The sequence below is a fragment of the Oratosquilla oratoria genome, chromosome 38, assembly GCF_046742065.1.
Source record: "Oratosquilla oratoria isolate Oo_2021 chromosome 38, ASM4674206v1, whole genome shotgun sequence".
Taxonomy (NCBI): Eukaryota; Metazoa; Arthropoda; class Malacostraca; order Stomatopoda; family Squillidae; genus Oratosquilla; species Oratosquilla oratoria.
This window is the reverse complement of record NC_134814.1, coordinates 2,594,086-2,620,250: the sequence shown is the minus strand read 5'-3', so window position 1 is coordinate 2,620,250 and position 26,165 is coordinate 2,594,086. Positions and strand designations below refer to the sequence as shown.

Below are 26,165 nucleotides of genomic sequence, written 5' to 3'. Positions count from 1 at the left end.
ACTGCCCATGTGTGAAAAAATATAAGAAATACAATTGAAGTTCAGAGAGAGAGAGAAGATATATATATATATATATATATATATATATATATATATATATATATGTATATATATATATATATATATATATATATATATATATATATATATATATATATATATATATATATATATATATATATTCACATATATATCATGGGCCCTGTCCAGAGACAGAGTGGCAGTCCCTCACAGTTGCACCTCCTGATGGAAGTGAAGGGTTGACGGATTTTGCAAATAGGCAGCTTTGCTGTCTATCATGGGTCATTATATATATATATATATATATATATATATATATATATACATATATATATATATATATATATATATATATATATATATATATATATATATATATATACATATAGAGTGGGGATTGCTGATAAAGTAAAGTGGATTTACTATGGATTCTTGCTGCATTACTTCTGACGAAGGGCAGTGGGTGGGAGACAGGGATGATCATGAGGAGCTAAGATGAGAAGGGAACATGGGTGGTCAATGGGAGTGGAATAAATGGGAGTGGGTGCATATATTTTGACTTGGTTACCTCCCTTATAAGGGTGGAAAAAACCCTTGGTGTGTATGTGTATGTGCATGTGTGTGTATACACAGTACTCATCCAAAATATACAGCCCTTGACTCTTGTGGCCGCATACTTATGGCAAAAATAGGATGGTATTTTCTCAGGTTAAATTATGTACATAGAAAGTATCTGGTAACCCCCTGCAATCATGCCAGGCCAGCAAAGTGGAGCACAAGGGAGACCCTTGCCAATTGCTTCCTTGCTACCATGTGAAAAGGATGCACATGTAACCCCTCTCTTCAGGACCTTCGCTTTTTTTTTCACATTGGTTTTCTTTATTTTCCCAGGGGTTGTATCATTACCATGGCACCTTCAAAGGAATTAACTAAAGAAGCAATTGCCCAAACCATTGGTCTAAAGAAGGCAGCCCAGGGAACTAAAGAAATCAGTGAAATGTTGATGGTGGCCAAGTTTACAGTCAAGAAATACTTGGCACAATTTCAGGAGGGAGGAGGGTTGGAGATACCATCCCAGAAATTTAGGACAGGACATCCTAAGAAGAATTCTCCAAGGGCTTTGAATGTCATGAAGTGTACTTTAGAGTCAAATCCATCGACAAATCTATCTCTGTTGAAGTCTTCTTAGGATGCCCTGTCCTCAGTTTCTGTGATGTTTCTCCAGCCCTTCTCCCTCCCAATATTGCACCGTGTATTTCTTGACTGTGGACTTGGCCACCTTCAACATTTCACTGATTTCTTTGGTTCCATGGGCTCCTTTCTTTACTCCTGTGATTTGGGCAACTACTTCTTTAGTTAATTCCTTTGTTGGTGTCATGGTAATCCAATGTGAAAAATTTAGGCAAGTTTCTGAAGAGAGGGGTTACCTATTAATCTTCTCATGGCAGCATGGAAATGACTGGCTGGGTTCTCCCTCACTTTTTGCTCTGCTAGCCTGGCATGACAACAGGGGGGTTACCAGATACTATCTACATCATTTCATCTTAGAATACCATCCTATTTTGCCATAATTATGCAGCTGCAAGTAGGGGATACCAATGTTGGGGGTGCCTAAATGCCAGGGGTGAGTGTCCAGACTCTTATAAGAGGTCTGTAGTTGGTGCTTATGTTAGGCGGGCTTTCTCCCATTGCAGCACATGGAAAGCTGTCCATACAGAACTTGAACGTGTTAGACAGGTGTTAACAAATAATGGCTTCTCTTGTAACACCATAGAAGATGTCACTAGGAAGAATATGGAAGAGTTTCACACCCAAGTCAAGACCACTGCTGACAATGTGGAGAAAACCCTAATGATTTACCATAAATTAGATTTTGGCACTGCTTACAGACAGGAAGCCGATACCCTTCGTAGGATTATCTCTAGAGGAGTTTCACCTCAAGAGCCCTACAAAAAGGTCTCACTAAAAGTCTTTAGCGGTCCCAACCTGGTTGCCTCCCTCAATATGAAAAGCAGCAGCGTCTCGAGTGTTCAAAGGAACTTAAAACCGGCGTAGTATACAAATCTAAAAGTTCTGAAGGGGCATGCAAGCCTCTCAATGTTAGCTACATCGGCCATACCCTCACGACCTTAAGAAAACGACTGCAGGCTCACCGTAACAACGGAGCCATCCACCAACATTTTGTCGATGCCCACGACAAAAAGCCGCCCCTAGTAGATCTCATAAGGGATACAACAATCTTCCACCATGATAACAATTATGGAAGTTTAGTAATAGCTGAGGCAGTGAGCATCGCTTTACAAAAGCCTATCTTAAATGTACAGATTTCATCTGATTATGTCCTCCCCTCCAATAGAAAATACAGACCGTCACCACGGGACAAAAACCCACATGGGGATTGTGTCCAGACTTCCGGGATGCAATCCCACATCAGGAAGTTGCCCCGGTTACCCTTTCCGTCTCGGTAGGGTAGACAGATTCCCACCTTACGAGTGACCTCTCCCTGCCGTTTTTACTCGGCCTTATATACCTATGTTTGTATTGATGTATTGTATTACCCTGAAGATGACCATTTGGTTGAAACAGCTGTCGGTAAAATGAATCAACATTCTGAAGCCTTTTACTATTTCCTTCAGAGTTTGAATTATGAAGAGAAAAGGAAATACAGAGAGTTAGAGAAATGTTCTCTTAAAATTATTGATGCCACTTGTGCTTTAGCATTTAATAGGAATATATATATGTATATAAATGTATATACATATACACAATACTGTGCAAAAAATTATCAAAACTCGTATAAAATTTTATGCAAAGTATATGTGTATTCTTGAAACTACTAAAAATTACCCTCAAATTATGTGTATACCTGTACTATTATATGCAAGTGGATCCCATCCCTAAGCCACTGTTGATTATAATATATAAACATTAGAAACAGATAAATAGATATATAGATAAATGAAAGTAAAAGTACATAAATAAAGAATAAAATCAGAATTCCTGTTTACTTCCAGTCCAAAGTATTTTGGATAAAGGATTCTCAATCTGTCATAATAATGCAGGGCACTTGTACTGTAAAATAAATGCAGAGAACACTACTAGTTCCACCTCTTGGAATATTATGAATATCTTTTTCTTAGTTAGACCCATCCTTGACTATGCGGTACAGTTTTGGTCTCCGTCCTACAGAATGGACATTAATTCAATAGAATCAGTACAGAGAAGAATGACCAAAATGATACATGGACTCGGAAATTTATCTTACGAAGAGAGGCTTAGGCACCTAAACTTACACTCTCTGGAAAGACGCATTCATGTGGATCAAAGGCTATAACAAAGTAGATGCAAACAAGGTCATCATAATAAAACAACAGGGCAGGACTCGCAGTAATGGGTATAAACTGGACAAATTTAGATTTAAGAAGGAAATAGGCAAGAATTGGTTTACTAATAGGGTAGTCGATGAATGGAATAAACTTAGTAACCATGTAGTAAGTACTACAACTACCAGTTGTTTTAAAAAACGATTAGACAACTTTATGGATGGGGATGACAGGTGGTGATGGATACGGAGCTGCCTAGTGTAGGCCTTATGGTCTCTTGCAGTCTCCTTTATTCTTATGTTATGTTCTTTTTCTTTGGATCTTTTTACATCTACAATACATTGTGAATAATTTGTAACATTTGTATATGGAACAACTTTATATTAAACCAAAGACTGTACTGGAAACTCAATCTAGGCCAGTTATAGTTATATCAACTCTGGCTATATGGGCATGTTGGATGTTTCTCTGATCCCACTCACAGAGTCGTCTTCACAAGAGAGTACCCTCCCTTGCGTATGTTCATATTGGTGATGATGATGATGAGATATTGGCTAATCCTATCTTGAATTATGCATGGATGACATGGTATAAGCAGTTAGGTCAAGTTATCTACCATTTAAAGTACATAGTAATGGGGTCCAATCAGTTGAGTAATAAGAGATTGGTTCCCTCTTATATCACTTTTTTTGCTATCTGCCCTGACCCTGTACATTTCTGTTCTCCTATCATCTCTCCTACTCAAGTAGCTCTCTTCCCTTCTTTCAGCATTATTTCCTGGTACAGATACAATGTCCTCCTTCACTAATGATACTTGTACATATATTGAGAAAAGTTACCTTAGTAATGAGATTGGAAATGTCAGAAATTTCAGAAAGACAAGATGGAGAAAACATGTTACAGAATGGATGCTGAGAAATCATAAGCCACTGCTTTCCACAATTTTTTTGATAAATTTTCTTCATTCATTCTTTCCATGTGCCCAAACCATCCCAATAATCTGTCATCGGTTCTCTCAGCCAACTCTCTTCTCTGTATTGGAGTACTCACTGCATGTTGTCATGCAGTAGTGATTGTGTGGCAGGATCCAGCCAATGCTCTAGGGCAGGGGTTCTTAACCTTTTTTCTCCAATTCCCCACTTTTTAGTGAGCCAACTCTCCATTTCCCACCACAGCATCGGTCTTTGACAAATTCGATTTTAACCCATGCAGTGTTTAGTACATAAATATACACTTTGCTTTTTTGTGCCATTTTACGGCCCTTAATTTTTGTTTGCATATCTTAGATTTTTTACTAACAGTTATCACATGGAAGTAAAATACATATGAAAAGACAGTGGTTCTTCTGTCCGATCGGTCCTTCCCCACTTGGCAACTCCGCCATTCCCCACCAGTGGGGAATTCCCCACAGGTTAAGAACCACTGCTCTAGGGACTATTCTCAGGTGCCTTTATGGACTGGAGTCATATAACATTTGTCTATATTGGAGTGAAATCTCTACTTGTAAAGGAATTATGCTAATCTTGTACTACAAAGGTCCCCCTTTTATGCTCCTCCCTTGAAACTGTTCTTTTCCATTTCTGTGACTATATATCTCCATATCACCTGGTAGAAAAAAAAAAAAAAAATCTACCAGTGATTCCCATGCAGATCATAAATGGTGACAAAATGGAGATGGAGTGATGAGACTATTGGTCCTACTCTCTATATGTTCATCCTATGAGAAGTCAACAAACTACTAAACTGAGCAAATAAATTTTGTCATACCAAGCTATCAGAGTAACTGATAATTTTGTACATTACAGATTGATTTAACATAATGATGAATAAAAACAACAGCATAGTGTATGTGTATATGATTCACCATGGTCTTGGATCACATATTGGACTCATAATCATCAGCAATTTCCTCCCCAGGAGTGTGTGTGTGAGATTGGGTGGTGGGAGAAAAACAAAGATGATTTACAAATCAATTTATTCTAATACTGCAACCAACATGGTCTTCTTCAGAGAGTTGTCTACATTGACAATTCTCTGAAGAATACCATCTTGATTGCAATAATAAATTTTTCTTCATTTTTCTCCCATCACCCAATCTCTCATTTTTCTTTCCTTCTCTTAATATATATATATATATATATATATATATATATATATATATATATATATATATATATATATATATATATATATATATATATATATATGACATTTATTATAATAATTGTAAAATTCTCTGTCCATCCATTTTGGAGCTCCATATTTCAGTCTACACTTGCTCTAAATAGACATATTATACCTTTTTAGAATCAGGACGATCCCAGAATTGAAAATAAACCCTTTATTTGGCTCCTGAACATCCAGCATTGGGATCAGGTCTGGATGAGAATTTCTTATATGCTATCAGTTGAAAAGCAGGAGCTAGTTTAAAAGTCCACACATAGTCCAGATTTTAAACTAGTTTATAATATATACACACACTCACACATACATACACACACCCAAATATTAATAATATTAATAATACATTAACAAAAATGATAAAAATAATAATAATTGTTACCTCTAGTTTCACTGAATAAACCTGCAGCCATAACAGAAGCTGACAATAGTCTTCAGGTCTTCTAACAGATCTCTGTGTTTTACTGGTGTGGGATTGTTTGTGTCACTAGCTGAAAGTGGCAGGAGGAAGATACCAATAGAATTTCCCAAGGAACAATACCCTCACCTATACTAGTGAAGCTTTTTACAGGTAATCTCCCAAAATTAGATCCAGATCATAATACTTGAACTCTCATAGCAACTACAAAATGGCAGCCAAGAACATCCTAGCCTATTTAGACAAGCTAGAATCAAGGCTTAGAAATAATACAATAGAAACGTTACCCAGAAATCATCAGTAACAATATTCACTACACAATCATAAATCAAAGAAACATCCAATAGTAAAATTAAATGGGCAAATCCTTCCACTGGGAGAGAAGCCTACAATTCTAGGCTTCATTTTTGATACTCACAATACCTGCTGCGTGTCAAAGATCTGATGATGAAAGTAAAATACATAAGCTTTGGGCAACAGAAGAAAACTTTAATCAGAATCTCCTGTTCTTGTATGAGAAAAAAAAAAAAAAAAAAAAAAAAAAAAAAAAAAAAAAAAGACGCAGACCGAAGGGATTTCTCCCCATCTTCTCCTTTTCTGCATGGGGGAACGGAGAGGGGGGGTCGCCAAATTTATGAAGTGGCCTTGCTGTGGATGTGCTGAGTCTTGCAACACTGCTTCTGACCCAGGGGAGTGGACAGGATGCAGGGATGACCCGTCATCCAGGAGGTGCCAAGATAAGAGGGAGGGAGGAGGGTGGAGGGGAATGGAATATTTAAGAAATGGAATAGGTGGAGGTGGTTTCTATGCCTTTTTCTTTTTGGCTACCCTCCATGTAGGGGGAAAAAGCCTTTGGTATATGTATGTATGTAATACCTGAACCACTACCCTTGCATTCACCTCTTGCACCACCCCATTTATGTATAAGTTGAACAGCCAGGGTGACATAACACATCCCTGACGAAGTCCCACCTTTACCTCAAACCATTCACTCTTTCCATTTTGGATTCTAACACTTGCTCTACTACTCTCATAAAAAGTCTTGACTGATCTTAACAGCTTTCCTCCTATCCCTTATATCTGCAATACCTTCCTGTCTACCTTGTCATAAGCCTTTTCCAGATCCATAAAAGCCCAAAATATATCCTTACTTTTACCTATAGCTTTGTCACATATCTTACCACAAAGATCTGATCTACACAACCCCTACCTGTACTAAACCCACACTGTTTCTCACCAATTACTCCCTCTGTTCCTCTCCTAATCCTCTCAATCAACATCCTCCCATAAGCCTTCCCAACTACACTTAACAAGCTGACCCCTCTGAAACTACTACATTCACACTTGTCCCCTTTTCCCTTGTAAAGTGGAACTGTACAGGCACTCCTCCAGTCCTCTGGCACTCTACCCTCTCTTATACAAACATTAAATAACCTCATCAGCCAGTCCACCATCACTGTACCTCCTTTTTTTTTAGACATTCTGCATGACATTCATCCAACCCAGGTGCCTTACCTGCTCTCATCATCTTAACAGCTGCTTTCACTTCATCTTTTTTTATTTCTTCTTCACTCCATACCACTCTTCTCTCAGCTTCTTCTTATATTCCTTTTCCTTCTCTTTCTTATCTAAACAGTTCACTCTAAGTACCTCCCTACCTTCTGCCCTTTTCCTCTTTCTCCACCTATCCTCCACTCTCAACTTACCTTCCACCAAAAAATTATCTGATATTCCCCCACTCTCTCCCCTTAGAACATGTACATCCTTAACTCTTCCTACTATACTCCTGGTTACCACTATATAGTCCATTAACACTATATCTACCACCCTCTCCCATACAAAAACAGATTCACACTTAGATCCCAAAACAAGCTCTTCAAGACTGACCACCATATTCTCTATGTCAAAATCCCCATCCATTGGCCCCATGGAAAAATCCCTCTCAAGAGAAACAAGAGCCACACAAGTACATTTGCATTTAGGTCACCATTCAGCACTAAGATAGTACCAGTGCAGAATAAGGTTGTGTACAAAAACAAACGGCACCAGATGTTACCATCACACAAAGTACACTTAATACTTCACCTTATACTGACACTACTCAATCTTAGTTATACCTGAAAATGACATATTTCTTCCTTGAGAGACTTTTGGGCAAGATTGATGGCTATTACCAATTACCCAAGAGCAATGGCTCTCCTGCAAAAGAAATTCATAAATTCTCCGTAGTGTGTTCTAAATTTAGTTATTTTGAAAAATATGAGAATTGGCAAAATAATAATAATAATAATAATGATTATATGACATGACAATCAATCAATAAATTATTACCTCAAGTTTCAGTGCATGGATAACTTGCAACCCCATGGTAGTTGACAATGGTCCTTGGAACCTCTTACAGATATCTCTCTAGTCTGCGCTGTATCAATGTGGCACTGTTTCTATGCCACCAGGTGAAAGTGGTCGGGAGAGAAGCTGCTGGTTGTCATCTCTCCATGTGCAAAAAAGTGTAAGAAATACAATTAAAAGATAGAGATAATGGGCCCAATCCAGAAACCATGTGTCAGCCTCTCAGGGCTGCATATCCTGATGAAATGAGGTTGACAGCTTTTGAAAACCGGTAGCTTTGCTGCTCCTCTTGCAGAAACACCACATACAAGTATATGTCATTGGTTGCCATGATATACTTAAACAGCAAAAAAGAAAGAAAAAAAAAAAAGTAATTACAAGGTCCTACATATGCACCAATACCCACATATTTCAAAGGTTATTTTTACAGCAGCCTCACTAGTGCAATTCTAAAGATCTACTTCATTTGTAATTCTACAATTAACATAAGACAACCTCCCCTGTCCCATAAAAATCTATGGGGTCAGTCTCCTCAATTAGTATAACTGAGGGATCAATGACACATACCTGCTTGTGGAGGTCTTCCAATATGGATAGTGAAGCTGCCAACTTTTAAAACTCGTCAACACCCTCACTTCTATCAGGAGATGCAGTCATGAGGGGCTGATACTATCTCTGGACTGGTATAGGATCTCTGTAAACTTTAACCGTTTTTCTCACACCTTTTCCCACATGTAGAGATAACTGACAATTGCTCCTCACTTTCTACTTCCAGCTGGTGACATACAAACAGTTCCACACCAATACAACATAGACAAGAGTCCAAAATTTTCTCACAGAATGATCTGTGGGAGGGATATATCCATTCCCTGTTTTAATGGACAAAAGTTGGGTAACATTGGTCCATTAAACATACTGTAATTTGATAGACTTACCAAAGACTGTGAAGATGGGTTCTTGATATGCCATAATTGTATAGCAAGGGGAGGGTTAAAAAAAGTATTAATTCTATTTTGTCAATTTCCTCCAAAATCCATTAAATGGGGGTCTGTTAAACCAAAAGTTGGATGCAAAATATATCTCCATTCCAGAAGAGAACACAAAACCTTCACCATGGGACATGGACCCATTGAGGGATTGTGTCTGAACAAAAAAGATAAAAGTCCCACCATGGGATTTTATCCCTGGTGACTTTTCCATTACATTAGATGAAACAGTTCACACTATCCAAGTTATCTCTCCCTGCCATATCTAACTTGGCCTTTTATGCCCTTGTATTATTCTATGTAATATATCACCCTGAAGATGACCATATGTAATGGCTTAAACAGCTGTTGGTAAAAATGGGTAAACATTCTGAGGCCTTTCACCATTTCCTCTAGAGTTTGAACTATGAGGAAAAAAGAAAATACAGAGTTAGAGAAGTGCTCTCTTAAAATCATTGATGTCACTTGTGCTTTAGCATAAAAGAAAAGAAAGAAAAAAAAATATATATATGTATGTGTGTATACATATACATACATATATGCACTGGTGTCATAATCAGAAGCATGCTGATCTTGAGTTTCTTTAGTTGTAGGTCTGAATCCCACACTTCTCCGATTCTTAGCAGTGACTATTACCTGCCCTAACAGTCCAAGTGCATAAGGCAAAGATGACAGCTTTGGCTGCAGCTATACACCTCATTGTAAGTTTACCATATACATATACTCGCACACACTCATATACCAAAAGGCATTTTCTCCCTTATAAAGATGGCGGCTAATGAAAGCATACACCTACCCTTTACCCATTTGTCCACCCTTTTACCTTGGCTCCTTGTGGATGAAAAGCCATTCCTGTTCCCTACCCACTGCCTGGGTCAGAGCCAATGCAGCAAGACACAGAACATTCACATTATGGCCCGAGAGTCAACGCTGGCTTACCCCTACTCCCATCACTTCATTACAAGGGGATCCTACCCCCTCATCCTCTGCATCAGTTTATCATCCATTCACAACTACTCTCCACTCATTCTGTCTTCCTCTCCAAGTTCACTTTATTCACCTCCGCATTCCACACTCCTTTTACTAGTCTTTCTTCACTAATTTTTTCCATTTGTTACAATCGTCCCAGTATGTTTTGGTCAAACCTATCTGCCAGCTCCCTTTTCACCTCCAAATCTGTCTCAATTCCTCATTTTTCACTCTAACCATCCTTGTATTCCCCACCATAATTCTTAAACACTTCATCTAAATTACTTCTTTCTGCCTCCTTCAGATTCCAACTCTGCCTCATACTTCTTAAACACTTCATTTAAATTACTTCTTTCTGCCTCCTTCAGATTCCAACTCTGCCTCATATAGTATCATAGGTATAATCACCCCTTCACAGTCTTCTCTGTGCATTCATCCATAAACACCAATCTCTCACAACACTTTTCATTCCCCTAAAGATTAGTGTACCTCACTCTACAATCTACCTCCACCTGCACTTCTCCATTCACTGCTATATGTGGCCCTAGATACTTAAATCTCTCCAGTTTCTTTAGCCTCTCCACTTTAGACGACATTCTCTCCCCTTGTACATTTCATCACCTAACTTTTGCCCAAATTTTCTTTCAGCTTTTTCCACTCACGTACCCACCCAAATTCTACTGCTATTTGCTTTAGATCCTTCTCTGACCCACCCAGCCATAAGTGCATTTTCATCGGCAAACAACAACTAGGTCACCTCCCACTTTCCACCATTTTCACTATTTCTAAACCCCTGCCAATTATCCTCACATTTACTTTCCACACCACCCTATCCACGTACATGTTGAACATCCATGGTATCATTGCACAACCATGGTAGTTCCACCTTTACTGGAAGCTACTCACTCTCACCATTTCCAACCTTAACACAAACTCTACTCATACTACTCATGTAAAATTTTCTTACTCCCCTTAATAACCTTTCCCCTATTTCATATATCTGCAATACCTTCCACAAGACATAGTTACATATATATGGTAGAAGTAAAATACATTGGATTCATAATCACGTAATTTACTCCCAATGTTTCAAACCTTGTCTAGAATTTATTTTCAGGTGTTACGATGAAAGGTTGCTCAATCAAGACTTATAATGGCAAGAAGCAGTGCACTAAGAGTCATGGTCAGGCATTCCACATCAACTCCAACCACTCGGTTTATTAACAAACCAAAGGCAGGTGATCTGAATGTGCATCATTCTATCTGGCTTATACATAAACAGCAGACTGATCAGAGGACACAAAATACTTGAACAACTCCCACCTAAACTGAACATAATCAATTTCAGCACAATAGACAACTTCAACACAATGAACAACCAACATCTGGCAACACTTCACTCACCCTCCCTACAAACACAAACATGGGAAACTATTCCATATTGTTCATTTGATCACTTACCAATAAAGATTACCATTGAAATGGAAAATGAAATACAGTCCATGATGAAGAGAACATTTGTAAACTACCAAAAAACAAACTAGCAAGAGTACTCAGAAGATAAAACGAGTTAGAACACTTTGAAACAGACCAATACCCATCCCTGGATGTGTGATGGGAGTCACTGAAAAGCTGGCAATGCCCGGGAATTGAACCCAGGACCTCCCACTGTCCAGGTAGGCATCATTACCATTTACACTATAGCTGTCTTTAATGACCACTCTCACATTTCCCTTCACAGTCTAGGAATGTGCACTGCTCTGGGATCCTACTCACTGCAACATGTGTGATAGGGAGCATCACTGAAAAACTGGCAATGCCTGGGAATTAATCCCAGGATCTCCCACAATCCGGTCAGGCATGATTACTGATTACACCATGGTTGCCTCAAGTGACCACTCACACATCTCCTTTCCCTAGGCCTCCACCAGCCTAAGGATGCGCACTGCTTGGAGGTCACTGAAAAGCTGGCACCCCCTGGGAATCAAACCCAGGACCTCCCACTGTCTGGGCAAGTCTGCTTACTGATTAAATCACAGTTGCCTCTAGTGACCACTTGCACACTGGATAAAGCAGTAAACAAAATAGTAACTACCATCCAGAAGGCAAGTAAAAATCACATTTCCAGAGGCTACAAAAAAATCTAACCTGAACTACACATAGGAGAAGCCTTTTAAATTGTATAAAGGAATAAATTGAAAAAGAAACATGACCTAATAAAAAAAAAAAAAAGATAAATAGAAACACCACAAATCTATGCAACAGAAAGAATACAGGGAAAACCTGCTACACAAAATAGATTGAAAAACTGATACAGGCAAAATGTGGAGAGCTGTAAAATCCATCAAAAATTAAAACTTATATCTCTCCCCAACCCATGAACAAGTTACTGCAACTTGGAGTAAAATACTATCACCAAAACAGCAATGTGATCATCAAGTATTTCCCCAAAACAGGCTTCAAACCCTTAACACCAAAAAATAGGATAACAAAGAAATATGGAAACTCAACCACACTGAAACCACTCCCCTTTTTAGCAGTAAATATATATACATACATACATATATATATATATGTATATCAAGGGCTTTTTCCCCCTTACAAGGGAGGTAGCCAAAGTCAAATGGCATAATTCCACTCCCACCCACTCCACTCCCATTCCCTCACTCTCTTCTTGGCTCCTCCTGGATGACGGGTAATCCCTGTATCTTGCCCACTACCCTGGGTTAGAAGCAATGCAGCAAGACACAGCACATCCACAGCAAGGCTACTTCATTTAATCAGCAACCCCTCCTCTCCGTCCTCTCATGTAGAAAAAAGAGAAGATGGGGAGAAGTTCCTTTGAGCTGTGCCAAAATATCATTCACACATAACCACTCTTTAACCCCCCCATCCCCCACCCACTCCCTTCCATGCAACACAGTATCATCCATACACAACCATTCTCCATTCACCCCCATTTTCTGTCTTCTCCATTCCTTCCTCAACAGACATCCCCCTCTTTCTCAATGCCCCTTTTGGCCATATAATTTCAAAGCTAAGATGAGAGGGAAACAAGAGTGGTGGATGGGCGTGGAATGGGTGGGAGTAGGCACGTGCCTTGACAGGCTACCTCCCTTATAAGGGAGTGGAAGCCCTTTCTATATAGAGAAATAATCAGTAATATTTTATATATATAATACATATATAGTATTTATGTATGTATATAAAAACATTTACACATATACATGGACAACTACCAGTTATGTTAAACTAATGAGGCAAAATGCTTTCATAAAATTCATCTTCATTATTTAGTATTTAACACTATAGATGTAATTATACCAAAGTGCAGTGCTTCTTTGGTTTAACCTTCCTGATGATTACTCCAATATTTTCTATTATACATTTCCAGTATTTTTATTGCATATATATGTGTACGCTGGACCTCAAGGCCATGGATCTTCTGCAAGAGAGGCCAGAGGCAATAGACTGATTGACTGACACACAAGGCCCTTCCCTCCTTGTGAGGCAGGTGGCTGGATGAAAGCACACAGTCATACACAAATAAAACACACTCAACCACCCTTTCCATCAGAGTACCTCTGAGATGAAGGGTAACCTTGTGCCCTGTCACGCTGCTTGTTGTCATGGGCAATGCAACAATGCAGCTTTTCCACAGCAGGACCTAGTTTACTTCCATTGCTTCATCAAATGGCAACCCCTCCCCCTCTTTCCTCTTTCTCATCCATTCAGAATGATTTACAAAGCATGTGATAACATCTTTTCACCCATTCATAATCTACTTCCATTCACTCCTACCTTTTGCTTTCTATACTCTGCTGAACAGACTCCACATACATCCAAAGCCCCCTTTGAATGATCCATCCATCTTTTTCTTGCTGTTTCTCTTAAAGTCACTCCATCCACTTTTGCTTTTCACATTTTCCTTGCTAGTCTTCCATCATTCATAATTCTGCTGTTCCTGATATCCTATAGGAGATCCACAGTTCTCAAGTAACTAGCAACAGCTACCAGGTGTCCCTCATTCATTCCTTTTATATGCCTAAACCACCTTAGCAGTCTTTGATCTACCCTATCCAACAGCTCCCTTCACACCCCCAATTCTGTCTTACTTTCACATTTTTCCCTCTATTGTTGTAACAGTTATGTCTCCTCAAAGTAAAATTCATATACAATATCCACAAAAAACTTCTGGAATATATATATATATATATATAGATAGCATTTACAATCTTTCATTTGTTAAAATGTTTAAAAGAAAATTCAAATTTCAAATATACAAGTACAAATTCAATGTAGCATTCACAACACAGTTTTGTTACTCTTAACCCCTCTAACAAAGTAATATATGGTTCTTCCCATGTTATCTCTTAAAAGTTTAGATATCTCCACTGTTCAGAATGAAAATTATTTTTGGAAATATTTACAAACACACCAGTAATCTTGGGATTTTTGAGTTCTTTGAAAGGCATTTTCTTTTTGAAAATCTTAAACTTCTGAATTTTTCATACTGTGAAAGATTTTACCCTGGCTACTGCCATCCACTTCTCACTGACAGGTTTTTATAGACTGACTGAGTTAAAATAATTATTTACCTCAACCCTGTGATATGTTCATATATTATGTTCCACTAACACCTTTTGATCTTAACCCTAAAAGGTGAGACCCCTTCAGGTGAATGGCAGTGGCCAATGGGATAGGCTATCTTTGAATACGGGAGGAATCTTTTTTGATTAAATAAAAGAAGTCTGGTGGTAGCTACAATTCCCATGTTGATGTTTCCACACAGTTACATAGTAGTGTTGGCCCTTGAGTAAAAGGGTTAAGAGAAGCTTTCACAAAAGTTCAGAAACCACAAACCTATCACAAAATGGAAAAAAAATTGAGGGAAAAACACCAAAACAATTGCATTGGGGAACCATCTTGCTTCAGTAAATTTTACTAAAGTAATCAAAATTATAAATAATATATATATTTCCTGGTTCACATGCACTCCCACATCAAAATCCAAAGCTTACAGGAGGTATATACACACACCAGGTTCAAATAACTGATTTTGTTATGATTTTATCTACATGGAATCAAGTTCATGCATTACACTTTCACAAGGATACCCAAGTAAACTTTCTACAGTGGCACAAATGTCTTTCATCCTATACAGACATTGACTTGGTTAGTCAATGGCAAGATGAATAATACTTCCTAATCCTCAAGAGTGTCTATGATGGTCCCAAGCATCAAATTAACTATAAACACAACATACATTTACATCCAGACATAAAAGGTTGATTAATAAAATATGATGGCCTCAGCAGATCATTTATTGTTAATATAATCATAATATTTCCACATGTACACTTAAACAATAACTGGAAAAAACATAAAAAAAAAGATAATGATGGATGACATCAACCAACTGTAAAATTTGTAGACAGAGAAAAAAAAAGTAAGGATATGAAATAAGTGAAGTTAACAACAGGAGAAAAATAGGTTAGCTATGAAATCTATATTTGGAGTGTTGCGTGTTGCACGTGACAACACGTGGATCCCCCATTTAACTTATTTTTCCTTCTAAAACGTAACTCTAGCCCTACATCATTGACAGGGGCACACTGAAACCACCAGGCCATGTTATATCAAGCATGAGAGAACTGAAAATCAATAGGCAGAGCCTGAAGATGTGCATGTAATTTGTGGCACAGTGACCCAAGCAATTAAAAGGTCTACAGTAATCTTCATTTGCAGTTAAGACCCCTGCCGTATAATTGAGCCCAAGTGATCCATATGCTGCCTCATCGCAACCCTCCAAGCTATGCTCTGCTGACTTCTCGTACAAAGTCATCATAGGTCAAGTTGGATTAGTTCACCAGCCACAGACCAAGTGCTCAATATGGCCCTATACCCTTCTTAAAAGTATCAGCATTTTGATATACATACTTCTAGAACTGTTGAAAAATAGTCCAATCATTGTGAGCAAATCAGTAAGTTGCAGCATTATATTACAGATGCAAACTTGTACAGCCAAGTTTACTCTTATACACACAAATTACCACCTGTTACGAGTCACTTTCAACACCCAATGTACTTATTGACAAATTTTTGGAGGCAATTTGCTATCAGAGCACACTGCACTTCAAACCAACTACAGCAGCAGTAACAATATCAGAAAAAAAGTGAAGAGGACAGAGAAGGAACTGGTACTAATGGCAATGTTCAATCCCACAAGCACCCTAGGTGAAAAAAATATAGAGCAAAGTGGGCACCCGATGTAGTCAATGTGAAACTCAGAACAGCAACGTGGGTCCTGCTGTTTCCTTGGTCTGTGTTACCCTGTGCCCTGGAAAAATTACCACAGCTCATGGAATGTTAAGCATTAATATGTGACAATGTTTTCATAGTGAGATGTCTGAAATCACTGCATGGACCAAGTCATGGAAGAAGAAGGAGTTGACAAGTTGGTGGCCTATAACACAACCACAATTGATGGAAGCATTTGATCTTGAAGACCTCACACAACAGTGAGGCATAAAACTACAGCTCAAAAGTGTTGGGAGAATCAGGACTACTTGGACGCAAGAAGTTCTCACAGGCAAATCCAAATGGTGCTTGCCTACAGGCCACCAACTTGCCAGGGAATGCACAATGGACCTTCCATCGAGTATGGAGGTTGATTCAAGCCACAAACCTGGCACAAGGATGAAAATTGGAGGCTTTCTAATTTTATTTTTGGAGTTAACTGTTTGAAAGGAAAACTCACCATTGTACATAACACAGGAAAAAAAAAAAAATTAAATTAAATCAACATAGCAGTACACAAGGAAGAAGAAGAACCACAAGAAGCTCTTTGTATCCTGTGGACACAGGTAAATAACTGTGGCATTCCTTCTTCTTGCATAATGGTATGCATAAAAGTTTGCAGTTTGTTTGTAACGATATGTACTCATACAAACAAGCCCAGTCCAGCCATGATTGCTGTCCATGAAGGCGTAAAGTTATCGAGTATTGAATTAAAGATTTAAAATGATAATGATGATGTGGAGGATTTTTCTCGGAAACCCTCTAAAATAGAATTTGAAATGATTATGAAGCCTAGTCGATGACTTAATTCTAATAACTGCAAGGTTTTTTTTTAATACTTTACATTGATTTTCATTCAGTGCAAGGCAATGGTATCCAACAGCTATAAGAAGCATGTATTCAGACTAGCTTATGTAGAAGGTACTATAAGATAGCATATAACAAGTACTCAACAATTTATTACACAAGAAAACAACCTGTAGTTCCTGGATATATGATATAGCATTACCAAACTATTCAAGCTGTATGGCATATCTTTGTCATGCACTGAAGTCCAATTCAAACCTCTACTGTTAGGTCCACAGTGGTACGATAGTGAATGCTGCATACAACATATAGTACCCAAAATGAACCAAGTCTTACCACTTACAACACTCAAAGTCTGTGAAATGTTAGGTATAGCCCCCCCACCCACGCCTGATCTGCGAACTCTCACTCATTCACCACACCCTGGAAATAACACTCTTAGACAGCTTCAGTCTTAGAGTGTACACTCTAACTCTTCTAAACAACTACAAGACAGCACCAAAAAAGAAAAAAGGAAAAAAATAATGACTGTAAACAAGAGCAATTGCAAAACTACTCAGAAACAATGCATCAAACCCAGCAAAGTTGAGGCAGTGGTTGCCTCTCATTGCTCTGGCAGGACAAAAGTGCCATGTTTTTGTGTAAAAAAGAAAAAACGGAAAAAAAAAAAAAAAAAAAAAGTATGGGCCAGTGTATGTTTCACTCAATGATACTACTTAATGAGCTCAATACTCTCGGCTACTTTTCTGAGTGCCGTATGCCTTGTATATAGATTCCATGCATGCGATGTTATGTATGGACAATCACTTATTTATGGCATATGCATCTTACTACAAAATTTCTATGCCCATACCTGGTGTAGAGAGTGGCTCATCTAGCTTCTTTACAAATATACAACATACGCTTCACTGGATTCGATAGACTTTTCACTAAACTATCTAATCAAACAACACAATATATTTTTAATGCTGCATATGCATCTTCTAACCCTATTATCTAAAATTTTTATTATACCTTTAGGGGGAATCTGTTTTGTTAAACTCCCAACAGGGAGAAAGAAAGAAGGGCAGAGAAGGAAACTCTAAATATCTAGGGGTAGTCCAGTACCTATACAGGGTGAATGCTGCTGCAGTACAAGGTGCTTCAAGTCCCTCCCTGGGAACCTGTACAACAAACTGCTACTCTCCACCCATAGAGCACTCCCCATGAGGAGTATCTTCTATTCCCCTTCTCTATCCAAAATATTTTTTTTTACTCTTCCTAAAATTTCATAACTTCCATCATGACAATAACTGGATATATGAGAACATAACCATTACTTAACACAACTACGAAGTCTTGACCCCAATGATGGAAGGCCAAGCATTTTGACACAGAGGAGGTATAGAAGGATCTTCCACTTCCACAGCAACCTGGATAAGGTCTGCATCATCAAGTGTCATCACATTAAACTTCGCCTTTAAAAGAGCACAGCTATGCAATTTGGTCATAACCAATGCAGGCATGTAAAGGTTGACTAAATATACTTTTCTGAAGTAAAATGGGAAAACACTTAAAAATGAGCATACTCCTTTTGGCTAGCAAAAAATGAATTCTACTTACTAAACTAGATATAAATCCACAGCGGAATATCCATTTCCTTTATTTGCTAGCATGACAATCATCACCACAGTCTTTGAATCACACTATGATATCATAGATGGGAGGGCAGAACAACTGGTTGCAGGGGAGTAACTGCACATCACACATTCTTTCAAACAAAATACGAGGAGCTCCAGATGGTGTCTCAAACAGAGGTAGGGGCAGGTTAGGCAAGCATAACCTCAATATATGATAAGGAGCTGAAAAGTATCTCAGTCATCAGACACTGCGTTACGGAAAACAGAAGACCTATTCCCAATATAAAAAAAAAAAAAATCCTTTGCCTTACTCAACCTTGATAGCCTCTATAACTTGGACCACAGCTACAATATTAAGCAAGAAGTATTATCAGTATAAAAAACTTTTCATTATAGCAATTCCAAACCATCAAAATATTTTCTATTTTTTTTTCTTTGTACAGTTAGCCATAAGTATATTACCCAAGTTTGTTTGTTTATTTTATTCCAGATGCAATGCCTGCAACATTATAAAAGAGGTCTTTGGAGCATGATATCTGAGTTTTGCAAAACAATCTTTTGTAATATGAATTTTTGGCTGTGAATAAACAAAACCATTCAAGTTCAATGTGCCTGTGAGAAAGGGATATATGTTGGTCACTTTCAAGTTTTTCTATCATTCATTTCTGCAACCCTGCTTAAATATCTCCTTTAACACCCAAATAATGCCTTCCCTTCATGTTTATGTAGTTCAGTACAGCACCCTGAGGTGAAAGACAAGATACCACCATCATGTTGTGCAAGACAACTAACTGGTGTGGAACAAAGGAACTAGGTACCTCCCTGTATCTGTCCTGTAAGGGGTACTGACTGCATAAATTTTATGCAATCGACATTTTAGGAACTTCAGTGACATCCCTATAGATGCATGGAGAACAGAAATGATTGAAAATTTTTAATCTATATTATCCCCCCTTTACCAACTCTTCACTCCAGTTCTTCAGTGCAATATTGCCCCTACAGACATAAACACTGATATATTAGGTTTGAACCCATGGGGGACAAAATCATCTAGCTAAAGTCAACAAGTATTTTGACGAGATATATTATTTACTAAAACAAAAAATAAACAGAGCTAAAGAGCAAAATTACCTTCACAGAAGTTATTGGATTAATTTGCGTGTGTATGTGTATTTACCTAGTTATATTACATGGGAAGGGGAGCTATGCTTGTGTGTGTGTGTGTGTTTTTGTAACTGCTGTAACAAAACTGACAATGTTTTCACGGTATGCTTGTTTAAAAAATATTTTTGGCCAGAGTTGACCCCATACATCCTGATAATACTTTATGAAAGCAACTATCAGATTTTTAATAAATCTAACAGGCCTTTATCTTATAATTCTAATGTCCTTCCTGACCAACTTCAGTCAGGTTTAGATACAATTTATAATTTCATCTTATTTTTTAACTCGTCACCTGAAGAAATTAAGGAACTGAGTCACTACACTTTTGGCCAACTGTACATCCATTTTAAATGCAAAAACTAAATGAAGAAAGGAGAAAAGACAAAAAAGTAATGTACACATACAGTAGTCTCTCATTTCTCAGTGTCATAACTGAGACACAGGTAACAAGGTTTGGTGGATATTAGCATGTTTTCATATCACCCCCTCCCTTAGTTGCATAAATGGTCCCCTACTCATTCCCTGTATTTACATGAAGGAGCCAGCTCCATCACCTAAGACACTAATGGCATAAAATCCTATAAACCCAAAACAAAATGTTAACAAAAACTTCACATAATGGAAATAAAGAAAAAGTGAAAGAAATGAAAAGAAAAAGAAGAAAAGAAAGAAGAAAAAAGAAAAGAAAAACAAGAAAATAAAAATATGAAAAAAAAAGCAATATTGAAGTTGTAAAAAATTCACTATTTGGAAGATTTTTCAGATATGAACAAGATATTCACCCCAATTTGACATTATCTCTTATAAACCTGTTTTTAATCATATTTATAAATATGTACATACAAACACTTGTCACCCTTTACTGAAAATTCATTGCCATGATGGGTTGAGGTAAATGAGAGATTACTGTATACACACATCTGGTTCTTAGTCCTTTCTTTATACTGCAAACACCAAAGGTTAAAGAACTGGCATGGATAAAATGCATATGTACTGCATATGTTCATGAGCATGCTAGGGTAGTAACCTTAAAAGCTGAAATAATGCCCCTCCCTCCATGCAGAGACAATTTTGCTTTGACAGTAGAGATATCTATGTGCAGTTCATTACTATGTCTTGCAGATGCATGCCATACACACTGTACTGATAGACTTACCAGAGTATCTGAGGGGTACACATTTATATACAACTTCTAGAGACTACCCTCTTCTCAGAGGAAACTGTCGGTATAAAGAGTGGCCTATCTGTATATCTTACACACACACACACACACACACATATATATAATGTATACATATATATATATACACACACACACACACACGTACATATATATATACATATACACATACACAAGGATCCATACACAAAATATACAAAATAATAAACATATTGGTAATATACATATATACATAACATTATATAATATACAAATACATATATATATATGCATACACACATATGTAATGAACAATTCACATCTATTTATAAATATACACACATCACACATATATACATACTAATTATTCATACCTATTATACACACACACACATTGTATATATATACATATATATATATATATATATATATACATCCACACACACACACATTTACTTGTATATGTATATATATACACACATAACTCATACTTTTCAGATACCAGCAAGTAACCTCAAGGTGGATATAAAGTAGTGTCCAACTACTATACACTGTAAGTCCATCAATGAAATGAATATGGTCAGCATTTATAAAGTGTAACAAGAACCTGCCACATGATTTTTTTTCTTACTGAGTACATAAGATATCCTGAGAGAGGGATATATATATATTATATATATATACATATATATACATATATATATACATATATATATATATACATATACATATATATACATATATATATAGAGATAGTACTTTACTGCCAACAATTCACCAGTGATTTTACCTTTGAAGGTAAGAGCACACAAGTGTGTGTGTGTGTGTATTTACCTAGTTGTATCTTATGGGAAGGGGAGCTTGTGTGTGTGTGTGTGTGTACATACACATCCGTATATGGATGTGACAATATGCACTATTGTAAAGAAAAGTGTAGAAACTCTACCACCCTCAAGAACCCTCCACACACACACAAGCACGCACACACACAGTGATGCCCTAGCCCTGTTTGTAAGTGGACATTTATTTCTATCTTTGCAATATGGAAAAGAGAGGGGTCGCTTTCTTGTTACATTTGAGGTTGCAAGATCTGAAATGCTGCCATACTATTTTGCAAGACCAAATATACAAACATTCATATTATATACATATATATATATATATACAAATATATACACATATAATGCATATACAACATTCATTGCATATATTCACACACTAAAAATGGCATATGCAGAACTAACCATGTACCAATTATACCTGATTACCTTCCAACAAATATACATACTAACATAATGTATATGCCATAATTCTGCTCACTATTTTCTTACAATTATGTCATGTGTGAGGTCTTGCGTACAAGCTTACAAGCTCTCATTTTGGGAACGAGTTCTTGGTGCTCTTACGTAATGCTGGTGACATACCACTGTGAACTGAGACAAGGAAACAATAATGAAATGGTTGAAAGAATATGCAGCAACTTAACTGTGTACTGTATGTTGACTTTTGAATAGTCTTGTATACATATATATGCCACTGTATATTTAAATATATACTAGGTTCATGGAGTTATTTCTATACAACTTTATGTAAACACTCACAGTAGCATGAATGAGCAGTCTATTCTAATCGCCACATCCATTGGATACATTTTTCTCAATTATACATCTTATGGTTCCATTCAAATCTTAATGCATTAATGATTTTTCCAAAACCATTTCAAAACTCATACAACAAATATCACATGCATTTCTTTCCAATCTGGAAGAAAGAAAAGAAAAAGAAAGAAGGAAAGAAGAAAAAAAATATATATATAAACCTTAACATTCTATGAACCCTGTACATATGCATGCATTGGAGTTTGCATGGATATGATACAATTATGTGTACATATGTGTATGTGCCTATGTGGATGAGCATATTGGCCAATAATACAATAAACCCTTGAAAAACCAAACTGGGAAAAGTCAGGTTTATCAAAAAATTTAGTTCATAAGATGGTCAGTATCTCTGGCTCCTCAACCAAACTTACATGGGAAGCATTTAGTCAACATGCATACAATATTTCTGTACTTATCCATGTACTGTGACTGCTAGAGGTCAGCATATCAGGCTTGTTTGGATGTTTCACCGATTGCAGCATGTCAAACTAGAGTTAGGTATATAAGAGGTGTAGTTTATAAGAAATTCAGCTTAACAAGGTTCAGTTTACCAAGGGTTTACTGTAAAACATTCAAGTTCATTTCAGCCTGTAGGTTTACTGTACCATCCTATTAACATAGTGGTAAGAAACTACTCATTGCATCTAAAGTTACATGGTATGAGCAGGTGTTACTCTTGTCCCAGAGCACTGACTGGTCTTAGTACAGAAACATCAGAACTAATTCCAAAGTATCAGTTGAGATAATATTTACTTATATAGTGCCTAATTTGTCTTGAATTTCCTAATAATCTCATTCTTTAACTTTCTAGATGCAAAATAATGGTTATATCTTGAACAATATTTGAAAATGCAAATATATAAACAAATACATCAGTTTCATGTGGGTGTGGATGCGCATTACATTTCCGAGTACATGTGCATAAATACTCAGATGTACTGTATTTTAACTCAAAACACATGCACACACGTACACACACTCACACACACCCATGGATATGCACACAACTGTGTGTATGTATATAAACAAATATACAGACACAAATGGGCATCTGCATGCACAAACATATACCATACAATATCCCACCCTGTTTTCAACCATAACTACATTAGCCTTTCATGTCTCAACACTATCATTAATTCTTAATGTCATATCTTCATTGATCAAAGCTAGTCCATATCCAAGGTCTAGCTGTTTGTTGCAACTTCTGGGGATGTGGTGAGATAGTCGTCTGCTCGCTTGTGGTCAGTAAGGGCCCTTATGGTGTACTGGTCGTGGGGCAGTTCACTTTTACGCCTCAATAGGGGCTTTTCCTTGTTGCGGGTCTTCTTCACTTGTTGCTGTTACAGGGGGAAGTCAACACTTTAGTTTATTTTAACCACTTTCCTATATTAAGAGAGTCTTGTCATCATAAGTTTAAATATGGAGGCACTGTGTTAAACTTGGATGGTACTTAAAAATAAAAAATAATTTCTTTACATAGGATGAGTCAATTTCACAAAGGTCTATTTATGAAATCTTATGTTAAATATGAATTAAACAAGTTATGACTGCCTCCAAGGAATATGAAATAATAATCTTAAGTTTAATTATAGTAGGGGGGGGGTCTTAAGCTATCAAATTGAAACAATTTGGGAAAAGAAAAAGAAAAAGAAAAAAACTCAAGTAATTAATACACAAATGCACATACATACATGTTGGCATTCTGATATATTCAACACATGTATACATATACAGTATTCTAAATTAACAAATTTTCACTGAAAACTTTTGATGACTGCCACTGAATGCAGTATATTTTGGTATACCTTGTGGATAAGACCAAATATTAAATCTGGCTTTCTAAGACTGTATAATCAGTCTGGCAAATTGTGCTAGGTTGTTTTGATTTGCACCCTTGGTTTGCAACGGAAGCCAATATAAATTTCTATTGAATAGAACACATTTAAAGAGAAGCAAAACTTCTATTACCTTTCATAATTGGGTCATTTACACCAAAACAATCTTCCAGGGATGCATGACTGTAAATACACTACACACATGGTAACTGTGTTTAACATTCATTTAAATTCCTAGAGGACAGTGAAGGAATTTCCTCACTGGCTTGAAATGGAGGAAAAGAAGCACTGGTAAAATTGTATATAAATTGCTTGTCGAGTTTAATAAGCACATCAAGAAAATGTGTAGGAGAAACAGCTAGAAATGGAACTGATTATGTCCTATTGGAGAAAGCAGTGGAGAGATCAATGACAAGTACATAAGAACATAAGAATAAAGGAGACTGCAAGAGACCATAAGGCCTACACTAGGCAGTTCCGTATCCATCACCACCTGTCATCCTCATCCATAAAGTTGTCAATTGTTTTTTAAAACAACTGATAGTTTCAGCGCTTACATGATGGATGTTAGAGAGAATAGTCTCCCTGTTACCCATCTAATTCATCAACTCCCTCACTTCCCTCTGGAATTGCAGCCCCTACGGTAGTTTCCAGACCAGACCCAGGATCTCTCTATATCAGCTTTAAATGTATTTCCTGAGACCTGTGATAAATACCCTCAAGAGGTTGTGCTGCAAGATGGATGGAAGAGAGCATCTCTGTTGCCCATTTTCAAAACTCATGAATTTGTTTACCACCATCTAAAGGCAAAACCCTAAGGGACTAGCACCTAGGTCCTCAGATTGAGCCTAAGATCTCCATCACTTCCAGCTATATTTCCTTTACTTTACCACATAAGATTTGATAAACTAGTGTATGATCCCCTCTTACTTTACTTTCAGCTGGTGACACAAACAGTCCCACACATGTGTAACACAAACAACAGTCCACAACTTTCTTTTCCAGAGATAGGAGTGTTTGAGGACAGTTGCTGGCCAGAGTGGGACTGTGAGGGGTCCCCAGTCAATGAAATTCGAGGCAACAATTATTATTTAACCATTTCCTTCTGCATTGCTTCTGACCCAGGGTGATGGGCGAGATCCAGGGATGACCTGTCATACAGGAGGAGCCAAGATGAGAGGAAGGGAGAGGTGGTGAATGGTAGGGATGAAACAGGTGGGAGTGGAATTATGCCTTTTGACTTTTGCTACCTCCCTTGTAAGGGGAAGTGGAGGGAGAGAAAAAAAAAAAAAAAGTATAAAAAGTATTTCTTCCCCCTCAAATTGAAGCTGACCTTTGGCAACTGATCCCCTCTACTACTACTACAAAGT

At 37.3% G+C, this 26,165-nt stretch overlaps 1 protein-coding gene across 13 annotated transcripts in view; it reads right to left on the bottom strand.

Moving 5' to 3' along the window:
* The window catches only part of LOC143019945 (serine/threonine-protein phosphatase 2A 56 kDa regulatory subunit gamma isoform-like), a 105,479-nt gene that overhangs the window by 4,316 nt on the left and 74,998 nt on the right, over window positions 1–26,165 (bottom strand). For 11 of the 13 annotated variants that reach the window (XM_076175961.1, XM_076175952.1, XM_076175953.1 and 8 more), the window contains one exon: window positions 15,556–24,297. The exons of 1 other annotated variant lie outside the window; for it this stretch is intronic. In XM_076175961.1, the coding sequence (XP_076032076.1) occupies window positions 24,145–24,297 (153 nt within the window). In that variant the 3' untranslated portion in view covers window positions 15,556–24,144. Of the gene's footprint in view, window positions 1–15,555; window positions 24,298–26,165 lie in introns of those variants that run through there. One more of the 13 variants, XR_012965866.1, reaches the window with a different exon arrangement.